Source organism: Opisthocomus hoazin, chromosome 6, assembly GCF_030867145.1.
Source record: "Opisthocomus hoazin isolate bOpiHoa1 chromosome 6, bOpiHoa1.hap1, whole genome shotgun sequence".
Classification (NCBI taxonomy): Eukaryota; Metazoa; Chordata; class Aves; order Opisthocomiformes; family Opisthocomidae; genus Opisthocomus; species Opisthocomus hoazin.
Window position 1 is genome coordinate 64,012,739 of NC_134419.1, and position 21,140 is coordinate 64,033,878.

The window sequence follows — 21,140 nt, forward strand, 5'->3', positions numbered from 1 at the left end:
TGCTGGCGGGGGAGAATTGCCCTGTTCGGGTGGACGCCCCCCGAGACGGGACATCCCTCCCGGGGCGCTCGGCAGCCCCCACCGGCCCCGGGCACGATGCTACCAGCCCGCGCCCAGCGCCGAGAACCCCGGCCGCTTGCCCCTCTGCGGCCCCGAGCCCGGGCCGCTCTACCCCGGTCCGTCCCACAAGCAGCGGCCGCGGGCTGGCCCCGGCACCGGGGACGTCGTCGGTCTCATCGAACCGTGCTGTCCTTCGCACCCCCCCGACACGGAGATTTCCCCACCGGGCGCTGCCGCCGCCGCCTCTCTCCTTTCCCCGCCGCGGGTCGGACACCGAGGCCAGCGGGAGAGGGCGGCCAGCGGTCCGACTCCCCGTGCCCCGGTTCCCCGCCTTCCTGCGCCGGCCGGGCCGAGCCGGTGGCTCCGGGCCGCCGCCGGCCCCCGGCCCCGGTGCACCCGTCGGGTCCCGCGGAGCCGCCAGCGCTCAGCCCCGGCGGCCTCGCCCAGCACCGCGGGTCCCGGCTCGGCTCGGGGCGAGCTCTCTCCGCGGGTAGGGCTTTTTTTTTCGGGGTGATGACACCCACCCCCCCCGTTTCCCCCCGCCCGCTGCCTTACCGCCTCGGCCGTTCCTGCAGCCGCCGACGGCCTAGGGCCGTACCGTGCCGGGCGGCCGCCGCGCTCCGGTCCCGCTCCCGAGTTCCCCGGCGTCTCGACGTCCCGGCTCCGGCCCGGTTTTGCGGGGGTTCGGGAGCTCCCGCGGCAGAAAACGGCCGCCGGTGGGGGCGGCGGGACCGGCGCAAAGCGAAAGCTCGGTGCCGGCGGGGCGGTGGCGGGTCCCGAGCCGAGGGGGTTAAACCAGGAGCCTCCCCTTACCTTCAAAAAGTTAAAAATGTCTGGAGCCTGCATCTCTTAAAGGGGCGGTGCTGGCTGCAAGGAGTCTTGGCACCGGCTGCGAGAAAGGCTGGTCAGGGGCGTGAGTTCCCCTCCACCAGCACCAAAACATTGCAAAAAAAGGCAGAGCGCCCCACACTTGAGATAAGGACAATTAGCCACCAGCGAGCCCCTGCAGACAGCGAGTTAATTAGGGGTTTCCTGCTCTCCGGCATGCCCTGTCCCAGCTCCTGCCCCCCCGGGCTCTTAGCCCTGATGGCACCTGGGCTGGCTCTCATGGCCACCTTCTCGCTGCCCTCCCAGGCCGGGGACAGGAGAGCGCTGCCGGTGGAGAAACCTCCAGGTGTGAAGGGAAGAACTCTCATTCTCCTTGATGTCAACACCAAGAGCCCTGTCAGGATAATCAGTGAGAATTTCCTCTCCCTGCAGCTGGACCCCTCCATCATTCATGATGGCTGGCTCGATTTCTTAAGGTAAGGCAGGAGCCCCCCCGGCGCCCTCCCCACGCCGCCCCGGCGGCCCCGCCGCCCAGCCCCGCCGGGCTCCGCGCTGCTGGCGGAGCTCGCTGCGGCGGAGGGAGCGAGGCCATGGTTTCCATTAAGATGCACATGTTTGCAATGGAGAAAGCATTTCGGAGACTTATCAGTTACGACTGCAAAAATGTCGCGCTCCCCTCGCTCCAACAACCGCTCCCCTGCAAAAAGCACAACACGGGGCCGAGGCAGCACAGGGGGAAAAAAAAAGGAAAAAAAAAAAAAAGAAAAAGAAAAAAGCAAAAACCAAACCAAAACCCAGCAGTAGGGACGGGGCCGCCCGCCGAGCCGAGTCTTCCCCAGGTCCCGACGGGCGGAGAGCGGGGTGTCGGCCAGGTCTTCAGAGCCCTCCGCTCCCCGGACTGGCAGCCCCGCCGCGGGGGCAGAGCCGGGCTGCGGCTGCGCTGGGCTCCACCGGCGGTGCGGAGCGGTGCGGAGCGGCCGCGGCCCGGAGGCGCTGGGACGGCCGGAGAGCCCCTCTCCCTGCTGGGTAAGTCGGGGAGGGAGAGCGGGTTCCCCCCCGCACGGCCGCTCTGAGGGTCCCTGCGGCCGCCGCCTCCGCCCCGGGGGAAGGAGCGGGGCGGGAAGGCGCGGGAGAAGAGGAGCGGGGACGGATCCCACTCCCCCCCCACCCTCCTTCCCCCGAACCGCGGCACGGTCCGAGCGCTTCTGCCTCCGCGGCCCTGCTGCACTTGTCCGGGGGGACAGCCGGGCCCCGCCGGCCTGCGGGCCCCCACCGGCAGGCGGGGCGGCTCCCCGCTCCCGGGCCGCGCCGCAGAGCCCCGCGGCCGCTGCGCTGCGGTGGTACCCGCGGCGGGGCCGGGGAGGGCAGCGGCGAGACCCGGAGCCCCGCGGCCGCCGGTCGCTGCCGGTACCGGGTCAGGAGGAGCCCGGCGCGGCCCTCAGCCCGCTCTCTCCTCTCCCCAGCTCCCGGCGGCTGGTGACCCTGGCGCGGGGCCTGGCCCCCGCCTTCCTGCGCTTCGCGGGCAAGAGGACGGACTTTCTGCAGTTCCACAACGTGAAGAACCCGGCCAAGAGCCGTGGCGGGCCCGGCCCCGACTACTACCTCAAGAACTACGAGGACGGTGAGCTGCGGGGCCGGGGCGGGGGCGGGGGCGGGCGCGGCCGCGGGCGGCTGCGGGCACCGGGCGGTCCCGCTCCGCCTGCCCCGCGCTCCCGGAGCCCAGGCGGGGCTGCGCTGCCGCCGGGCACCGGGCACGAGAGACACCCCCCCCCCCCCCCCGTACCCTCTCCCCTTCCGGAGCCGGGGAGCTCGGCGGAGCCCGCCCGCGCGCCCGTTGCCGGTGGATCCGGCGGATGCCGGCCCCGGGGAACAAAAGGCCGGCACCGGGGAGCGGGGCTGGGGGGCTTTCCGTGTGCCGCCCTTCGCTTCCGATCCCCGGGCGGGCTCTGCCCCGGCTGCTGGCGGGGACCGGGCACCGCAGCCCCGGGATGCCCGCGCAGCGCATCCCCGCCGCTCTCGGGGAGCCCTGCCTTTCCCCGCCGACCCCCGGTGTCGTTCCGCGTTTCTCCGCCCGCCGCGGCCCCGGGGCTCCCCGCCGCCCCGGTCGCGGCTGGGCCGCTCGGTCCCGTCCGGCCGCCGCTCTGCTGGCCGGTGCCCGGCCGGGGCTGCTTGCCCTCCGGGCCGCTCTGCCAGGGCAAGGGCTTTCCGAAAGTGTGTGTCCCCCCCCTCCCCGGCTTCCCGCCGCTCCCCTCTCCTCCGCCGCTCTGCCCGCCATCCCCCCGGTCCCCGGCTACGGGCACGGCTTTCGCCTTCCGCGGCCCTTGGTGCACACAAAGAAACTTCGCGGAAAAGTCAGGGCCAAGTCTCCGTCCGAAGGCATTTGCTTTCAGAAGCAGAACACCACGTCCGCATGCAAGAATTTATTGATTTTTCTCTCTTGCTTGTGCTTTTTAAAAAAACCCCTTTTTTCCTTACTCAACGACTTACAAAAATGAGCTGAAGATATTTCCCTGAGTAATTCTGAAGGCCAATTAATGCCAGACAGATCCCAGCGGGCAGGTCTGTGGAACAGAGGAAGTTTTGCTGAGATCTAGTCGGCAGCGCAGCGCTGAACGGAAAAAGCAGATGCATTTGCCAGTTTTCTGATGGCTCTCGCTCCCGCTGTTCCCCCACGTAACATCTGATCTCCCCGAGATGACTGTCCCTCTGTTCCCACACGCAGGCAGGTGGGTAAGCTTGCGTGCTCCGTCTTTCGCGTGGTCTCCTAGCCGGAGCAATCCCGGTGTTCTTCCTTGCTTTTCTTCTCGTCACAAATCTCGGGCGAAGGGTTTGGTGTAAGCTCTGCCTCCTGAGGTGCGCTTCAGGAGAAAATGCTGACCAAACCTGCCGCAGGCACCTTGAACAGAAGAAATTAAGTGTAGTGCATAAAATCATAGGTGGGACTCATACAAAATGTTTGTAAGAATAAATTTTCCCGCTTTCAATATTTCAACAACCTGCAGGAGAGAACTTACACTTATTAAATGTCTTCACAACAGCTTTCAAGTTAGGGAAGGACTGAAAGCTTTTGTTTTTTTCAGTTTTCCTCGTGGCAATAAAGTTGAAATGTAGCAGCCCTTCAAAATGAAGCTTCTCATAGAAGTTGTAACCACAGGTCTTAACTTTTCATCACTTAAATATGGAACAGAACCATTGCAAATTTGGGTGAGGGAAGGAGGGGACACATGTGGTGTGTATCAAGCACCGGTGTAAATCAGCAAGGTGTGGTAAAAGGGATTTCCTGCCTGGAAGCAAAGCTTTCGTGTTTGTTCTTAAGATCTGTGTGCAGACTCCAGGGCTGGAGTTGCTAGTAGCTCTCATCTTTTTTGTGCTGAGGCTGTGCTGAGCGCTTCACTACAGGAACCCGGTTCTGCAAAATGAAATCCTGATGCCACTGCGTCTCTTTGCCCCACTGTACTGGGTCTGAGCAGCCATCTTTTTCCTTTCAGAGCACTGGTATGGTTTCTGTTCCCTCATCTGTAGCTCATCCAGGACCTGCTTGGGATCAGGGCATGCACAAACGTGCAAGCCGATGCCCTCGCTACAAAAACCTTACAGCACAGAAAGAGATGGCAATCGGTGCCTGAGCGTGGGGGAAGCCAGCGAGCATCCCGCTAGGTACCCTTCCCCCTCCCCAGGTTGAATGGGGTGGTTTGGGTTGTTTTCCTTGTCTGTGGGCTTCTCTATGGCCAGCATCTATTTTCTGAAGTTTCTTGCCTAAACTTTCATGGCATGGGAGTGGGGGAGAAGCTGGGGAGCTCGATTAGTTAAAAAAGTCAGAAAATGGTTAAAAGAGAAATCTGTGAATTTCTAAGCCTTGTGCATCACCTTTGTCATTTTTAGTGATGTGACAAGCGATAGCTTGGTTGTTTTCTGCCTGAAGTGTCTATCTTTTTGCCCATTCACCCTGTGGGTGCACGCAGACTTCAGGCCTGTGACCCCAGTGCCTGGGCTCTCTTTGCAGCCCTTGTGGGTGTTACCGTGCCTTGTGTTCCCGTGTGGCCTGCGTGTACGTCGGGAGGGAAGCGCACATCTTATGTTCCTTAATTTCGTCTTGGCTGTGGTTACTAGTAAGTGACTCTGCGAGTGGTGGTCACGTCACAGGCAGCTCTGCTCCTCTGCGTGGTCACAGGCCACCCCAACGTGGCCATCTGAGGCATTCAGACAGGCAGCAGCAGCAGCAACAGGAGCTCTGCACTGTGGCCATGCTTGCTGGAGTTTGGGTGAATCTCCGTGCAGGGATCTTTGTGCTGTAAACCACTCTCTGCCACCCTGTTGCCCTCCAGACCAGGTATTCCTCACTGCTCCCTTTGATGGTCTTTTGTATCTCTGTAGTGCTCCACCTTCCAGGCGATCTGAGCTCCTCAGGGATTCGTCCTACTCTTTCCCCTCCATTTAAAATTGTATTTATTTCCCTTTCAAACTGTTACAGTCATGCATACCTCCACTTTCTGAAAACTGCCTTTACCTAGCCTGCTTTTGGGTTCACCAGCCCATCTTTTTCCTCTGCTTTCCTCCATGGAGAGCACGGGTGGTCTCTGGGGGTTATAGTGGTTGCTTTTGTCTTGTATCAAAAATGTACTTCGTTTTCCTCAAATAAGGGGTTTCCTTTAGGCTTTAGGGTCATTCTTGTACCAATCCTTCCTGGAAGCACAGGCCTGGAAGTATTGTGTAATAGCAGGTGTGTACGGCGTCTTTCCTTTGTGACTCCAAACAGCCTCACCCCAGTCCAGACCAGTCATGTTTGGGCAGTAGAGGTAACAAAGTGGTGAGTGATCTGTGGTGGCAGCCTGTGATGCCCACGAAGAGGGTGCATGTGGCAACTTGTTTCAGCACAGAAATTTCGTCACCTGGATGCAGATTTGTCCATACCTGACAGAGCAACTTGTAAAAGCGATTGCGTATGAGGAGTGGTTCAGGTGAGCCATAGGCCGTGCAGTCCCTGTTGATGGTGGCACGGCCATATGTATCCTCTGAACTCTGCTAAATGTAAGAAGGTCATCTAACTAACCTGTTACATTAACACTCCCGTCTATAGCATACACCAGGTGGCTGCCATCCCATGCAGCCCACGCTTTGCATGGTCATTCCTGGAGTCCACCCTATTTGGACATGGCATTGGCCAGCCTGAGGTCTGTTAGAAAACCAGTTTAGTGTATGCCAAGCTCTGTGGTACCAGGAGGTAGGGCTGTGCCAGAGACTTTTTCACATTTGTTGATCAAGAGGTGTAGCATTTTTAGTCCGAGAGACTTTTCTCTCCCTTAAATGGTGTTTCTCTGTGTGTGCCCTACTGAGTTTGTTTTTCTTCACCAGCTGTGTTGAGAGTTGTGCTTTGTTATCTGGAGATGCGTTTCTCTCCTGCCATAGGCGCATGTCCGATTGCTGGGCAGGTATCAAGAAGTAAGGTCTCGCGCTCAGTCTGTGTCGTAGACCTGCTTCTCCTTTTGCTGTTGGATTGTCTACCAAGCAATCCGCTTGGCCTGTCCTTTCAGCCACCTCCCATGTTGCCACGGACCAGTCGGCTCTGAGGAATAGGACCATAAGAAACATCAGTCCCCAGGAAAACGGGCTTGAGCTGCTCCTTTTTGGAGCAAATGCACGGGGCTACCTCTTTGCTCAGGCTATAGCTGCTGGAAGTCTAACTGGCTAATCTCCTCTGAAGTTTGGTTTGCTAAAACCTGACTCGCGTGCTGCCCTGGAGCTTGGTGTTGGAGACTTAGGTGTGGTGTGGAGACCTGGTGTTTGTTTGGCAAGGGATGCTGCAGGTGCCATCTCAGTGCCTGAATTTAGAGCCCATTTTGGAAGCTCCCTCCTGGTGCTACAGCATGAGTTTGGTGGGCTAATCTGGAACCTCCTGGACTGCCTCCCACTTTGAAGCCACACAGACCAGCTTTGGACAGTCTGTGGTAGCATAAACATTGCTTAGAGTTTCCCCCTATGCATGTGCGTTGTGAAGGAAAACTCAAGGGAAAAAGAGAAGTTACTGGTAGCTGGAGTTCTTCAAGATGACTTGGTCCAAGCATGCAGCTTCTCCAGCCTGTCCCTCAGACTTTGTGTAGCCTCTTGGGGTTGTGTGGCTGAGAAGGGACCAAAGGACATTTACCACACACAGCCAGCATGGCCCCGCGTGGGTCATGGGAGGCAGAGGGGAAGGGGAGCACATATGTGTGCTGTAGGTAGTGCGTCAGAAAAGTTTCTGAGCTGAAGTGCATATGGACAACATATTTCAAAAATACTCTCTTAATTGCTGGTAAGTTACTTCCTTCTATTTTATCTCCTTTTTTGGAGAGGATACTGGGCATCTGGAAAAATGGCAAATTACCACAAAAACCTGGAGAAAGACATGTTTCTTATGCCTTCCATACTAGTCAGGAGATATTGCTGTATAGTGTGGGAAACTTTGCGTTATTCAGTGGCATAGGTTTTTCTGGGTGTCAGACACCTTCAAGCACCTGGCACAACATCTGAACGTCGAGATTTGTGCAGCAGTGGGAACACTGTTTCACCTTTGCTCAGTCTGTATTGCACAGGCAGTTTCTAGGATGTTGTGCTTCCAGAGTATGTCCAGGGCCTTTGGTATCGAGTGGAAAGGAAAATAAGAAATGATAAATGACCTGAGGATTCCTCTACATGTGTGTGTGTGGTTGCACAGGGGCTGGGGCTGACCTCAGCCAGGGCTGCTGCTCCCACTCTTCTGTCCCTTCTGGAGTGTTCCTGCCCTCTCCTGTGCCTGGAACCTGAGTTTACACGGTGAGTCAGTTCAGGGAACTCAGCTGGCCAAAGCCTGATGGTGGAGGGCTGATGGCACTTCAGCTCATTCAGCCGCCTGAACCGATTAACGGTGTGTGACCACGGAGGCATAGAGGACAGTGCTGGGAAAGGAAAGCCTGCAGCGAGAGGTGGGACTGCAGCAGGCTCAGCCTTGGCTGGATTAAATCCTACAAAACTGCATCCTGAAGGTGGTGAAGCTCATCTCTTGGTTGTCTGCCACCAAAAGGGCAGGTGCCCATGCCTTCTTTTTGCTCTGTGCGGTGTCCTGCTGCTGCTTTCCTTGTGTTGGCTCTGGCACGTTTCTCATCCTCTGCTAAGTCAGCACAAAACTAATTCAGGGAAAAAACGGCAACTGCTTTTCTGTGAATCTAACGAGCAGGATGGTGAGGGTCATCATGGGGTGTGAGGATCCCAGAGCCAGAGCAAGGGGGGGTTACTGCCATGTGGCTGGGACTGCCCCTTTGGCTCCGCCAGGCCATGAAACTTTGTAGCAGGTGTTTCCACATGAAGAACCATCCTGCTGTCCCTTTAAAAAGGAACAAACAAGTTTTCCTTTATTCAAGGAACTGCCTTCTTTTTCTGGTCACCCAGAGCTTCTTTTTGTCTGCCTAAGCATCCCTTGACAGTGTGGGCATCTGTCCTTTCAGAGTTTGCAGAGGAAATAGTTGTTGTTTGACAGAAGAAAGTGTTTAAAAGAAGAAAGTGTGTTTAAAACACAGCTCCTTTGGGAGGGCTGTAGCACTTCAGATACTGCAAGCGCTCAGTCCCAAAGACAGGTAGATCCTCTGATGTCCTTCGGTCTTCTGGGGTTTGAGAGACCTGGGGCTGCTCGTAGGCAGACTTCGTGCCTTGGCGTGAGCTCCGAGGCAGCCTCGTGTTCTCTAGTTCCCAGGGACCACGGCTGCAGGGAAGGAGCTGCAACCTGCTCTGCCTGGCAGGGGTTTCTGTATAAGGAGCCCCAGTGCTTAGCTGTTTCCTCAGAAATTAAAAAAACGGGATGCAGAAATCACCTTACACAAGGTAAGGGAGATACTGCCTATGCAGGAGATACTTCCAAAGATTGCCTGTTTATCTCTGTTTTTTCTTTTTAAATTTCTAACTGATTTGCTGGACTCGTGCATTAAAATTGCTTTAACAACTGCAGGAAATGGCACCATCAAACAATCAGATCCTGATTTGTTAGCTATTTGCTGGTATGTGGGTGAGACAAAAGATTTCTATGATTATATGTTCGATTGTTTGTAATAAGCATCCTAAATTCTCTAAAAATCATTACATATTTTTGCTAATTCCACACTTCTTTCTGTGCTATGCCTCCTTTTTATGAATTAAAAGTGATTAATGGGAAGTTAGGTGCACAGGGGAAATGCATGTGACTTTTCGTATACAACTATGGGTTTTAGATTAGCAGTTGCCATTCAGGGAAAATGTTTTGAATTTATTACGGATTGGTCTCTGAATACATTCAGGGAAGTAAAAAGTGAATCCGTTGTTAGGAAATACTAGACAAGAGTTGGAGAAACACACTGAAAGCGTTCTTACGCTATCAGCAAACTAGTTGATGGCATACTAATCAGTGCAAGGAATATATATGTGTGGAATAGGGTGATAGAAATGATTGAAGTCACAGCTTTCAGTCATCTAGACCAGGTTTTTTTTCAGCTTGGAAAAAATGACTGAGGATATGATAAACGCTGTGAACTCAGGGGCATGCAGACAAGACAATTAGGGAATGATTATTTCTTTGTTTTCATGGCACAAGAAATAGGGAGCATCCAGTGGAATTACTACATATAACACAAACAAATATGGGGTTTTTTATATATAGAGGGAAATAACTTGTGGAAGTCATTGTCGGGGAATTTTTCCCAGCTAAGAGAAAGGAATGATACTAATGTGTCAGATATTTGCCTGTTGAAGACTGACATGATGAGGATGCAGTTTCTGGCTAGAGAAATCTTCAGGCTTTCTAAATAGAAGCTGTGTTCCCAATTTCACAGTCACTGGGCATTTTATAATAATTTCAGCAGACAAATCTATTTTTTAAAGCATTTTAAAATGTATTGATTATAAAAGTAGGTATTTTACAAGCTTGGCAACCTGCAATGCGTAAGAGTTTTTCCTGGTGACCCATTAAACATCCCTCTAACTTCTTCACTTACACCATTATCTAATATTCCATTTTTTAAGTAAGACTATTCAATTTTTGTTAACATAAAATAGTTCATTTTTTTCCTTCTAAATTCACTTTCTAAGACTGGAAAGCTGAAGCAAACGGTCCCACTAGGAAGATGGGCAAACTCAGCTTGTTCTGGTGCCATGGCAGTGGTGACTGTGGCTTTTGCTGGAGTGGTGCTGGCTGTGGGCAGCGCTGGCTCTCACACACACACACGCAGAGAAAGATGAGTTACTTCTCCTCTCCACCCTTCCATCACACATCCCTTTGACCATAATCATATCCCACATCCCTTGGACCATAACCATATCTCTCTGCCCTGTCCCCATAAACCTGGGTCTGTGCCCCCCTCCTCCCATCTTCCAGCTGATCAGCAGCGACAGCCCGTGTCTGCTCCGTGACTTCGGCGACTCCTGGAAGGGACCTGCCTATGGGCAGATGGTGGCATGAGCCGTGGGACCGGCACTTGTGCACAGGCTGCGCTGACGCCGGGTGAATTCCCACGCGCGGAAGCTGGCTCTGTGGGCTGGGGAGACCTGGGAGCTGTCTCTGTGTGCCAGCCGGGAGGTGTCACAGCTTGGGAGCTCTCTGGCCTGGTGGGAAATGGTTCGCGCAGCCCCTCGGTGCAGGTGACTCGCAGAACGGGACTGCCAGAGCTCAGCCAGTCCTGGGGTGGGCACCTTGCCCTGGGATGGGATTGCCGTGCTTGTGTCGCTCCGGATGGGTATTTTCTAACCCGTTCTTCAAAATCTCCGCCGGTGGATTCGGTGACCTGCGTAGGCGGGATGCGTGTCAGCTCTGGAGACGCACGGATCCCGAAGCGGGACGGAGAAACGCGCCGGCTCTTGGAAACGCAACGCAGCCTTGGCGAAGGCAGCCTCCTCCGTCCAGGTTCCACAGCCCGGCGAGGGGAGAGCTCCCGCAGGACCCCGACATCCCAGCTGCTCCCGCCCGGTGGGAGGCGGCCGGGGACGGCGGCCGAGGCCGGTGCCCCCCTCCCTCCCCGCCACCGCCGGGCTTTCCCCGCCGCTTGCCGGTGCCTCCCGCCAGCCGCAGCTCACCTGACCGCCACACGGGTGTGCTCCCACCATAGCGCACGGCGCCCGCCGGCCCCGCCACCGCGGGCCCCGCGCCGCGAGCCGGGCCGCCCCGCAGCGCCGCGCCGCCGGGGGTCCGCCGGGCCCCGCCGCGCTGCGGGAGGCTGAGCTGGCCAGGGTACTGACCCGGCCCGCCCCGGCCCGGCCCCGGCCCCCTCGGGGCGCAGCTCGCCGGCTGCCGCCTTTGGAAACCATTTGGCGTCCTCTGGGGCTCCCACATCTGGAGTTCTTCTCTCGCACTTCTGGCAAGGGCTGCGCGGTTTCGTGTTTTGCTGGGCAGTTTATTTCTTTTTTTTTTTTTTTTTTTTTTAAAAAAATCGCCGTTCAGGAAGGCAGTGTCCTTCTGCGGGAGCTCCCGCTCGGGGGCTGCCCTGCCCAGAGCCTCCTGGGGTCCCCTCCTCCTTGCGCTCCTTCCCCTTTTCTGTCTCTCCCTTTAAGATTTGAAGCCTGCGGGCTGCTTGCTGGCTGTTTCCCCTGGGTTGCTCTTGCTGAGATGGCCCCTGAGTGTCCAGCGGCTGCGGCCGGCCACCCCTATTCCCTTCCTGCTGCTGGTTCAGAAGAGGGGTGCGAAGGCGGCCTCGTCTCCTCCCCTGCGCCGGGTACAGCCCGCTGGGGTCTGGATGACTAGGCACTAAGTTCTCCGAGGAGCTCTGTATCCCAGACGTCTTCCCACTGTTTAAACTGGAGCTGTGATGAATGTGGGGTCTACCTCCATTTCCTCCATTTTTAGGTCTTGGGGAAGTGTCTTGGGTCCTTCGTCAGTCTGAGAAGCCAGGACTTTGCATGCCTTGCCTCTGCTTCCTGAATGTCTGCAGCAGCAGCTTTCTGAGAACCCCTTGCAGATGACTGCCAGAAGGGCGTCCCCACTTTCTGTGCCCTGCATGCCTTCTCCCAGACCTCAACATCTAACACCAGGGATTTGTCTGAACATGGCTTGACTTCCCTGTACTAATCCCTGTTACAGCAGCTCCATCACCTAAGGGCAGGACTCCAAACACTGCTCTAGCCCCTTGTTCCTGGGTCTGTTCTCCTGGGCCTGCCCTTTGTCCGCAGACCCTGCCGACAGTGCACACAGGGCCCATCCCTTGCCCAACCATGTGTTTGCCGTGACCTGTGGCCCCTGAAGACAGAGGTAGGGATGTGGCACAGACCAGCTGCCACGTCCTCTTTTGCACTCCTCAAGGTGCTGTCCTGACCACTGACCAGGAGGGCATGGACGCTGGTCCCAGGCCGATGGTTCCTCTATATGAGTCCACATTGGCCCTGGTTTGGGTTTTAGGAGCCCTCCATCCCTTTCAGGAAACAAACTTGTTTTGACCCAGCCTGGACTCGATTACAGCAGTTTGAAAAGAATTGGATACAGTGTATTGACCATCTGGTTTCAAACCTCTCTGCCTCCCAATCTTCTCCTTCAGGGTCTCCTTGATGTGTTTTGCTCCATCTTGCCTTGGGTGTGGGGGGTGTACAACTGTTGCATTCAGTCCTGTGGAAAAGGAAATCCATCACCCAGGAAGGTGAATGACTATCCCTGGAGCTCCAGGTGACACCAGTAGCTGTAGTAATAGGCTTTCTGGTGCAGGAGGGCGATCAAGTTGTGTTTCTTAGTCTTCAGTTCTCCAAATACCCCACACAACAGCGGTTCAGGATTGTACCACTCGTTAGTTGGACAGAGATTGGTTAGGCCCAAATCTTACTCGGTGACTGCCTAAGAGGTTGTGCACCAAAAGCACATGGTTAGGGGATGTGTGCTCATTATCTGCAGAGGAACTTTATTCCTTCCTCTTGCTCCATCTTGTCTCTCCGCATTAAAGCCCATGTGCTGGATGTGGAAAATACTGAGCCATATTTTCATGCTGGCTGGATGCTGTCCTATCTCCACTCGTGAGCACGCTAGCTGTAGGTGGAGGGAAGAACTCGTGTCCCTAACTACAGAACACAGGTGCTTTTTCTGACATTACTGTTCTGAGCAGTCTTTTTTAGGCATGCTTTAGAGAAGCTGTGTCAATCTCAGACTATGCAGTGAAGAGACAGACAGAGCACAGCCTGGGTAAGACAAGCGTAACTACTCTAGGAGGAGGCTCAGAGACAGGAAGATGACGTGGCTTCCAGTCCTCCACCCCACCTTTGCAGGGACTTCCCTGTCAGCCCAGGACATAGCAGAGCTTTGAACCTAGGTTTGCTGAACCTCAGATTTGACACCTTGAAAGACAGAGACATGAATATTGGAAACAACTCGGGTGTTCCTTGATGAGCATAACAACAATGGAGCTGGTGAGCGTACGTGGAGCAAGACGTCACTCTCTTCTGACAATAAGCTCCTTCAGAACTTCTAACTAGATGGGAATCAAACCAAGAAAAGCGCAACCTCATGATGCAAAGGGTGACCTCATGCAATGCGGTGGAAGAACTCCATCTTCCATCCTTGCTTATCAGCGCTGGCCGCCTAACGTTTAGTAAGAATTAGGCACAGTATATGGTGCCTGTGGATCTAAGCATGTTACAGAGTTTTTGAACTCGGAAAGGGACCTTGCAAGGACTAGTTTGCACCGCTCCTCTCCTTTTTAGGCTGGACACATCGTACTTTATTCTTGTTCTGTCCCACTACCCCCATCTTTCCTTTTCCCCAGCAGATGAGTAGGTCTAGGAGAGGGAATATCCTATTCTTATTTCACAAGATGACTTATAAAATGCTTATGTGAAGAGAAAACAGTTGTTAAATAACCCTCCTGCCTCCTGAATTGAATGTCAGGAGTTAGAAGCATACAGAGGCCTGTCATTAGCCGTGCTGGCCTAACTCTAGCTGTGATAGCTGCAGTGAGGATAAACAAGGCAAGAACAAGCCTTCTTCATCACCTCTTTGACAGGCAAGGGTAAATAGACGCCAGAGGTCACCAGAATGGGGTTTAGTTTTTTCTCATTATTTAGAGTCAAACACACCAGTAACAGGGTTGTAACACAAATATTGGGAGACTTCTGCACTTCCCTGCAAGGGAGGGGTCATCATTGTAAGAGATCAGCTGCCAGGCAGGTGAAGGATGGAAGGGGCGGTAGCTTGTGTTAGCATATTAAAGTCAATGACTTCAGCTTTCTGTGGGAGAAAAGGAGACTTGAGCAGAGGAGGTTCATCAGACAGGTGGATCCCAGGGGTTTGGACCCTTTTTTTGGGTTGTTCGTGCTGAGTGATGGTTGTGTGACTGTCATGTTGGCTGGTTCTGATCCAAGCGTCTGGTGAAAATGCAAGCTGAGGTTTGGCCATCTCCCTTTTTTCTTTCCCTTTTGCTGTAGACATTGTTCGCAGCGACATTGCCCTGGATAAGCAGAAAGGCTGTAAGATCGCCCAGCATCCTGACATAATGTTGGAGCTACAGAGGGAAAAGGCTGCTCAGATGCACTTGGTTTTGTTAAAGGAGCAGTTCTCAAACACATACAGCAACCTCACATTAACAGGTAAGGCTGCAAGACCAGCTCTGGAACCAGGAGCTGGGGCTAGTTCTTGCTAACTCACAGGTGTGTTAAAACCCTCGGGTGCTTCACCTCTGTATGAATCAGCATCTCTCTGGCTGCCTCTGTTTCCTACTGAGATTACTGGGTGCTGGGAGGGAAAGGACCTGCAGGAACTCGTGGTGGACTCATAAGGCCTCTGCGGCTGGCACCTACACAGGCACTCCAGATTTGGTGCCCCTGGACAGAATGTTTTCTGCAGTCTGACCTAAGCAGAATACCACGGCACGTGAAGTGCTGGAGAAATCTCCCTGCTAACTGTTCATGTCCATGGGGCTGCAGCAATTACTAAATTTGGAGTCCTTTAAGCTGCAGCTGATTTTTTTTTCTTTCCAGAGCATGCACTTTGTGTGAACCCAGTAAATATTAAAGAGCAAATATAAAGGGATAATGGCCCAGACAGAGATGAGAGGATACTCTTTTTCTGGCAACTGTTTGCATTATCCAGGGAGCAGAATCTCAAAGGATGGAGGAGACTGCCACATTTTGGATACACATTTAATGGTGCTTGTAAAGGACTGATGTCTCAGGCAGTGAGTGGGCAGAAGGATGGGATCCCAGCAGCCAGCAGTGTCCTTTCATAGCTGTTCTCCTTATCACTGCAACTGGATGAGCTACAGACGATGGGAAGGAGGAAGAGACTAATAAATCAAACAAGATCCCCTTCTCCTCTTGCTGGGTCCTTTTCCTGTGAAAGGCAGGGAGGCATCCGATTTTTATGGGAGGGAGGGCCCTGCACTCTGGCTGGGGAGGAGATGGCAAGCTCTGTGGTGGCCCTCCCCTGCTGCTGGGCTGGGAGAGGCAAGTGGGTCCTGCGCAACCTCCCCCCTCTCTGCTGCCATCCCTAATTTAATGTCTGGCCCCTGCCTTTAAGCCAGCACGGGTCTGCATCCTCTCCAGGGACAGCAGTGTGGCAGTGAGCTCCGGCTCTCCTGGGGAGATCAGCTGTGCTGGACCACTCGAGGACCCCACGGAGGTGGGACGGCGATAGCAGGGCTGGCAGAGGGCTCAGCCCCGGGGGGCTGTGGGCATCGGGGCCAGAGTGTGGCTGAATCGCATCATTCCTGAAAGCCCAGTATTTAAATGGGATCCTCAGAGCCGTTTCTCATTCTCTGTAACGTAATCCACTTGGCTGTTTATTCCCAGTACAACTGCTGGAATCAACATTGTCAGCTTTTCCCCTGACAACTTGCTTACTTTCCACTAAACAAACTTCCCTCGAGAAGAGAAGCTGCTCTCTCCTATCCTCCTTCCCTCGCTGCTTCAAAAGCTCTCCGGCATAGCTCACATTTTTTACAGAACCTGCAGAGCAGAGGTGCTACCTGGTTATCAGCTCAGCTCTTAGCCTTTCCAAGTGTGTTTACAGGATAGTTCAGAAGGTTTTAGCTCTAACTCTCCAAGAGGGAGAGAGCAATTTCACTGGAGTATTACCCAAAGAACTATTTTAATGTCCTTTAACTCCCTTTGAATGTGAGCAAAGCAGCTTCATAATTGTTATGAAGTTTAATCTTTTATTTCATAGACATAGTCTGAGAACATGGACTCTAGACAGCTAAGCATAATATTTAACTGGAACTCTACTAACTTGTGTAAATATTTCCCTTCTCTGTGATGGATCTGGTGTTTGGGGTGGGCAGAGGGGGTTGTACATCTGTTGCAGAAGGGCATTCCTTACCTTCAAAATTCAATCAGCCAGAGTTTGCTTGAGGACTTCTTTTTGTTCTGCACAGTGTTTTTGTACAGTGCTGTAGGCAGTCCCCAGGTCACGAGGCGAGGTGCGGGAGCAAGGATCCAGACCTGGTTTGGGGAGGGACAGTGAAGGGCTGAGATGGCAGGGATGGAGTATCTGGGGGATCCCTGAGAACAGGGTTTCCTCCTGGAGGTCTGTAGGCAGGAGTCACTTGGCCTCATGCAGTGCATGTGCTGTGGATGGCCCTCAGTACTCCATGTCCAGCCTAGACTGGGGGAATATTCAACCCCACACCTCTGTGTAGGAGGGGCTCCTACTACTGCTAGCTCCTGCAGCACTTTAATTGTACCAAAGAAACCTAAGTGGAGTATCTTGCCCAGTGTCATGTGAGAATAAAGGTGCTTTACAATGGAATAGCTCCTCTAGGAGAACTTGGGAGTAGGAATACCACCGTGAGGCATCTTTATTCCTTCTGCTACTACCACTACTGATTTGGATAAAAAGTCCCCTTCTCTTCCTTCTCCTCCCAGATGGCAGAGTTATATGACCAACTTGAAAGACTATAGATCAGGCCTCCCACGCTGTCTGCAAGTGTGGGCAAGTGATACTGCCATCAAACTTCCATGCAGTATCCTCATGGCTTTAAGAATGAAAGCTCTTACAGTGCAGGGAGTGTGATTCTGGAGTCCCTGTGGCATCAATGTAAACCAGGGGCTTTTTCAAATCTATTCACCAGTTGCACATGGTTCCCAGTGTGCTGCTTATCCCAGCGATCAGGCAGGGTTGTGGTTTTGCACTGGGATTTAAGCTGCTCCCAGCAGCAGGTACCTCCAAGGAAAAAGGGTGTCTTAAAATGAAATGTGTTTTTGTGTGCTAAGACACAACTGAGACTGAGTGAAACCAGGCAGTCTTTCTGGCTCTCATTACTCCAGGAACACATGTTAGACTCTGGCTTAGGCCACTTCGGTTTCTCTAGACAAGTATGAGCTTTCCTCGGCTCCTGTCTGCAGGCTTTCTCTTGCATCTTGCATTTGCTTGCTGTGCGTGATCTTTCTAGGCTTACTGAGCCTGCCTCACTGAGATAAGCGATAGTCTTTGATCTGTGACAGTACTATTTAAATGCTGTATAACACTTTGAGGCTTATTAATCTTAGCTGCTTCCCTCTTGGTGCTCAGAGATAGGCATCTCGTTTCACAGATCAGCATCTCTGATGCTCTCGGGTGAACCTGGGGTAGAGCAGGGGGAGAGTGCACAGCATCGCCTGCTCTCCTCTGGGAACTGGCTCTCTCAATTCAGCCTGCAGTGGGATAGGGGAGGAGGAATCTTTCCCTAGAAACACTGCTCTGCTCCTTCCCAGTTGAGTTCGGTGAAGCAAGCACTGATTCTTTTATGGCTTGTATCAGCAGGAGCAGAAATTGCAGTCATCACAGCAGGCTCCCCTCCTCTGCAGCCCTCAGGTGACATGTCCCGGTGACAGTAAGGTGATTTTGGAGCCTTGGAGCTGAGGGGTGAATGCACAGCATCGGGCTGGCAGCGGGTGAGGAGCTGCCTGGGGCAGGGGAGACACAATGTGTACGCAGGTTTTTGGGAGCGAGCTTGTGGAGAGCGGGGCAGCAGCAGGCAGAGCTTTTATAGATTAAATCTGAAACCCTCCGTCTGTGGTACCAGTTTGTGCTGCATTCATGTACTGCATTTGTACTCTAAGAGATTGGATATCCACAGGTTTCTGCACTGTTATTAAGTAAAGCCTGCTAAGCCAAATGGAAGAGGGAACTGCTCAGGTCAATAGACATATGTGAAAACCTGTCCCCTCCTGTATTTACATGAAGCGTTAAGTGTAACTGAGCTTCCCAAGATACGAGAACGAACCATAAATTTGCCTCTAGGAGTGCCCGTCCTGAGGAAACAAAATAGTGTCCTACTTCTCATTCCGGAGAGTGAAAACGTCTCTCTTCTTTCTGCTCTACCTTCTGCTTGAAGCTACAATGCGGATTACTTCGCTGCATCAAGAGACTGGTGATGACAGCTCTCCAGCCTGTCCTACCACCCCACTTCTGCACTGAAAAACCAGTGAGGAGAACGCAGAGTGTTTGTTGGGAGTCTCCCACCCTGTCACATAATGCAAGAGAGCCTCTAAGAGCAACAGTTAAGGGAGGAGACCCTCCCCTCAGGGTACATAATGCTCCTGGTTGACCCTCTGCTGACACCCTTAGCAGGGTGGGACCACAGAGGATCTGTTCCAGCTGTACTGAGAGAGACCTGGGGAGATTAAAGCCAGGTGAGGGATGCTAGGAACAGAGATGACAGCTGCCGAAGAGTTCATTTCATTGTCTGTGTCCAATGTTGCAATCAGGTGTTCTGTACTGGCATCTCATTACCCCTGTTAAGGTTGTTAGGTAACTTAAACTCTGCCGTAACTTTGGCTGTGAGATCTGTATGAGGCTTTCCTTGGAAAAGGTCAATTCTAGAGATGTTATCAGCCAGGTAGAGACCCTCTTTATCCAGGGTAGGTGGTATGGGTGTGTGAGGTGGTGGTGATGGAAGACACACACTAGTTTTACCTAAGTAGGGGTGTGTGAAGGTGGTATGAGCAGAGCAAAGCAGAATGATGGGGAGCAGAGGGGTGTGTGTGGCTACTGCAGAGCAACCATGTGTGGGGTGGCATGGAGCAAGGAAAAGTGTCTGCCTGAAGACCTTGTAAGAGAGAAGCTGCCCTGCAGAAGTATGTTTTTCTCTTCTCCCCTGAGCACAGCAAGAACTGTGGTTGTGCTTGTTCCTTGGCAGGGAATCACACAGCTCAGGTCGAGCACCTGTGACATTTGTGTTTCCTGCACTTGTGAACCTCCCCCAGTGGTTTTGTGATTCCTGCTGAATGCTGTGGGGTTTGTGAGATGGTGGTCCTGGAGCAGGACATGTCTGCAGGGCTCGGGACCTGTCCTGTGGGGTGCTGGGTCTGGAGGGGACTGTGGCTCCAACACTGCCCTCGCAAGAGGGTCTGTATAGAGAGCGGGGCACAGGGCTGGCTGTGCTTTTGGTGACTGTGCTGTCGGGCAGAAAGGCTGCTCTGCTAATTTTTGCTGGAATTTTCCCCAGATACATGGTTTTGTCTCCAGTTGTAGCTAACCCCGTGGGGCTGGAGGGGGGTGCACTTTGTGAGATGGGAACTGGGAAGGTTGTTGCAGAGGTAGGTGCAGCTTTCTTGCCTTTTTGGTGCCTTGTTTGGGATCAGCAGCCTAAGCATCTTGCAATCCGCATGGCAGTGATGTGTGCTTTACTGGGTGCTGCACCAGGGTGGTCTGCACTGTGCTTGCTCCTCGACTTTTCTTCAAGGAGGGTGCTCCATGGGGCTTTGCAACAGGTCTGCGAGCGGCTTTTGGGTGAAGCTGTTTGCCTTTCTTCCATTGCAGCCCGTTACGTTAGATGCGTTATCCACAGTATTGTACAAAAGAGATCTGAAAAGGACCTCAAGAGGGCATCTTCTAGCCTTTTCCATGACAAATCAACTGTACCTGGTCCCTGCTTGGGGAAAGGTGTATAAGGAGAGGCAATATCTTTTATCTGACCAGTTGGAAAACCAGACAAACTTGGGGGGGGCTTGAACCCTTTGTTGGGGCTGAAGAATAAAAAACAGCATTTGAAGCTAAATACACAGTGAAAATAATTTCCCTGAGTTTGTCTCCTTGATTAGCACAACCGAGATACTGGTGGAGAAGTCATGTCAGAAGGAGGAAGGCAATTATTTCATCAGCTCCTGTAAGAAAGAGAGAGGGAATTGCTGTGATATGCTGGGGGGTATCCTGGGAGGAAGGGAGCAGAAAATTTGTAATATGTCATTAAAGCAGTATCTGTGTTGAGCCCATAGTTAATGACCAGCAGAGCTGCTGGCTCCATTTTGAGGAAGGTTTGCAAGTGTCTTCTGGGACCTCAGGATCTGAACCGAGGGGATGGTGGTGAGAAAAACAAACTGTGGAAAAACAATGTCTTATAACTGAGTATTTTTGTGCTGTTATCAGTTGTTTATATGAGCTCATTCTGAAACAAAGTGGCTGTTTGGTTCTACTACGCAGCTTTCTGAAGGCATTTGGCGTGTAGCTGACATATACTGTGTTCCTGGGCACTTCTGTGTGAAGCCAGCAGGCTGTCAGGGCGCAGAGGCTGGGCACAGGCGCTGTCCAGGCTGTGAGGACATCCCTGTTAACTGATTCAAATGATGTGGCTTTATCCTTGTTCTTAAATCTCCTGTCACGGGAGAGATGTACCTTCCCTCAGCAGTTAGCTCCAGGGTGTAATTATCTATATCATTATGGAGTTGGTGTTTTAAAAATCTCTTGCTTCAGTTTAAGCCCGTTACGGCATGTCCTTTCCCTGTGGACATGGAGAGCAGCTTACAGCACTCCTTTTCTCTTTGCAGAAATCTTTACATATTTGAGGCTTGTTATCGTGTTTCCCTAAAGACTTTTGTTCTCTGTGCTGCACAACTGCCTTTCGTTTGCTTTTTCCTCATGGCTGTGTTATTTTCAAGTTGAATGACACGTCTGCGGTCGATTCTGCCTCTTGAGGTCCTTTTCAGCCCTCTTTAAAATTTTTTGTGGTTCTGTGTCGTGTTGGGGTCCCTTGGGCTCTCTTCGCCTGGTTTGGGCTCTTTTTGAAGTGCGTTGCCTTGAAATGAGCCCGGTACTGTAGCTGAGACCTTTCTTGATTGAGAAGAGCAGCAGGGGCTATTTCATGTACGTTGTGTGTGACGTTCCTGTCCATATACTCCTCTATAATCATGGATTTCTTTTGGTACGGTATTGCTTGTTCATGCCTGCACTTTTGTGTCCCATTTCCCAACCAGCTGTGCATTTCCTGTATGGAATTTCTTCTAGATGTTATTTTGTTATTTTCCTAATTTGCTAATTAAAATGTTATACTAGACTGGAGTTAAAGCCTTGTGAAAGTAAAGGTACAGAACATCTGTTGCCTCTATCTCACAGA

At 53.0% G+C, this 21,140-nt stretch overlaps 1 protein-coding gene across 1 annotated transcript in view; it reads left to right on the top strand.

Moving 5' to 3' along the window:
- The first annotated feature begins 1,104 nt into the window (after positions 1–1,104).
- Positions 1,105–21,140, top strand: part of HPSE2 (heparanase 2 (inactive)) — a 112,778-nt gene continuing 92,742 nt past the window's right edge. The window contains exons 1-3 of the mRNA XM_075423546.1: positions 1,105–1,364; positions 2,352–2,509; positions 14,257–14,418. Of these exons, the coding sequence (XP_075279661.1) occupies positions 1,105–1,364; positions 2,352–2,509; positions 14,257–14,418 (580 nt within the window). The remainder of the gene's footprint in view (positions 1,365–2,351; positions 2,510–14,256; positions 14,419–21,140) is intronic.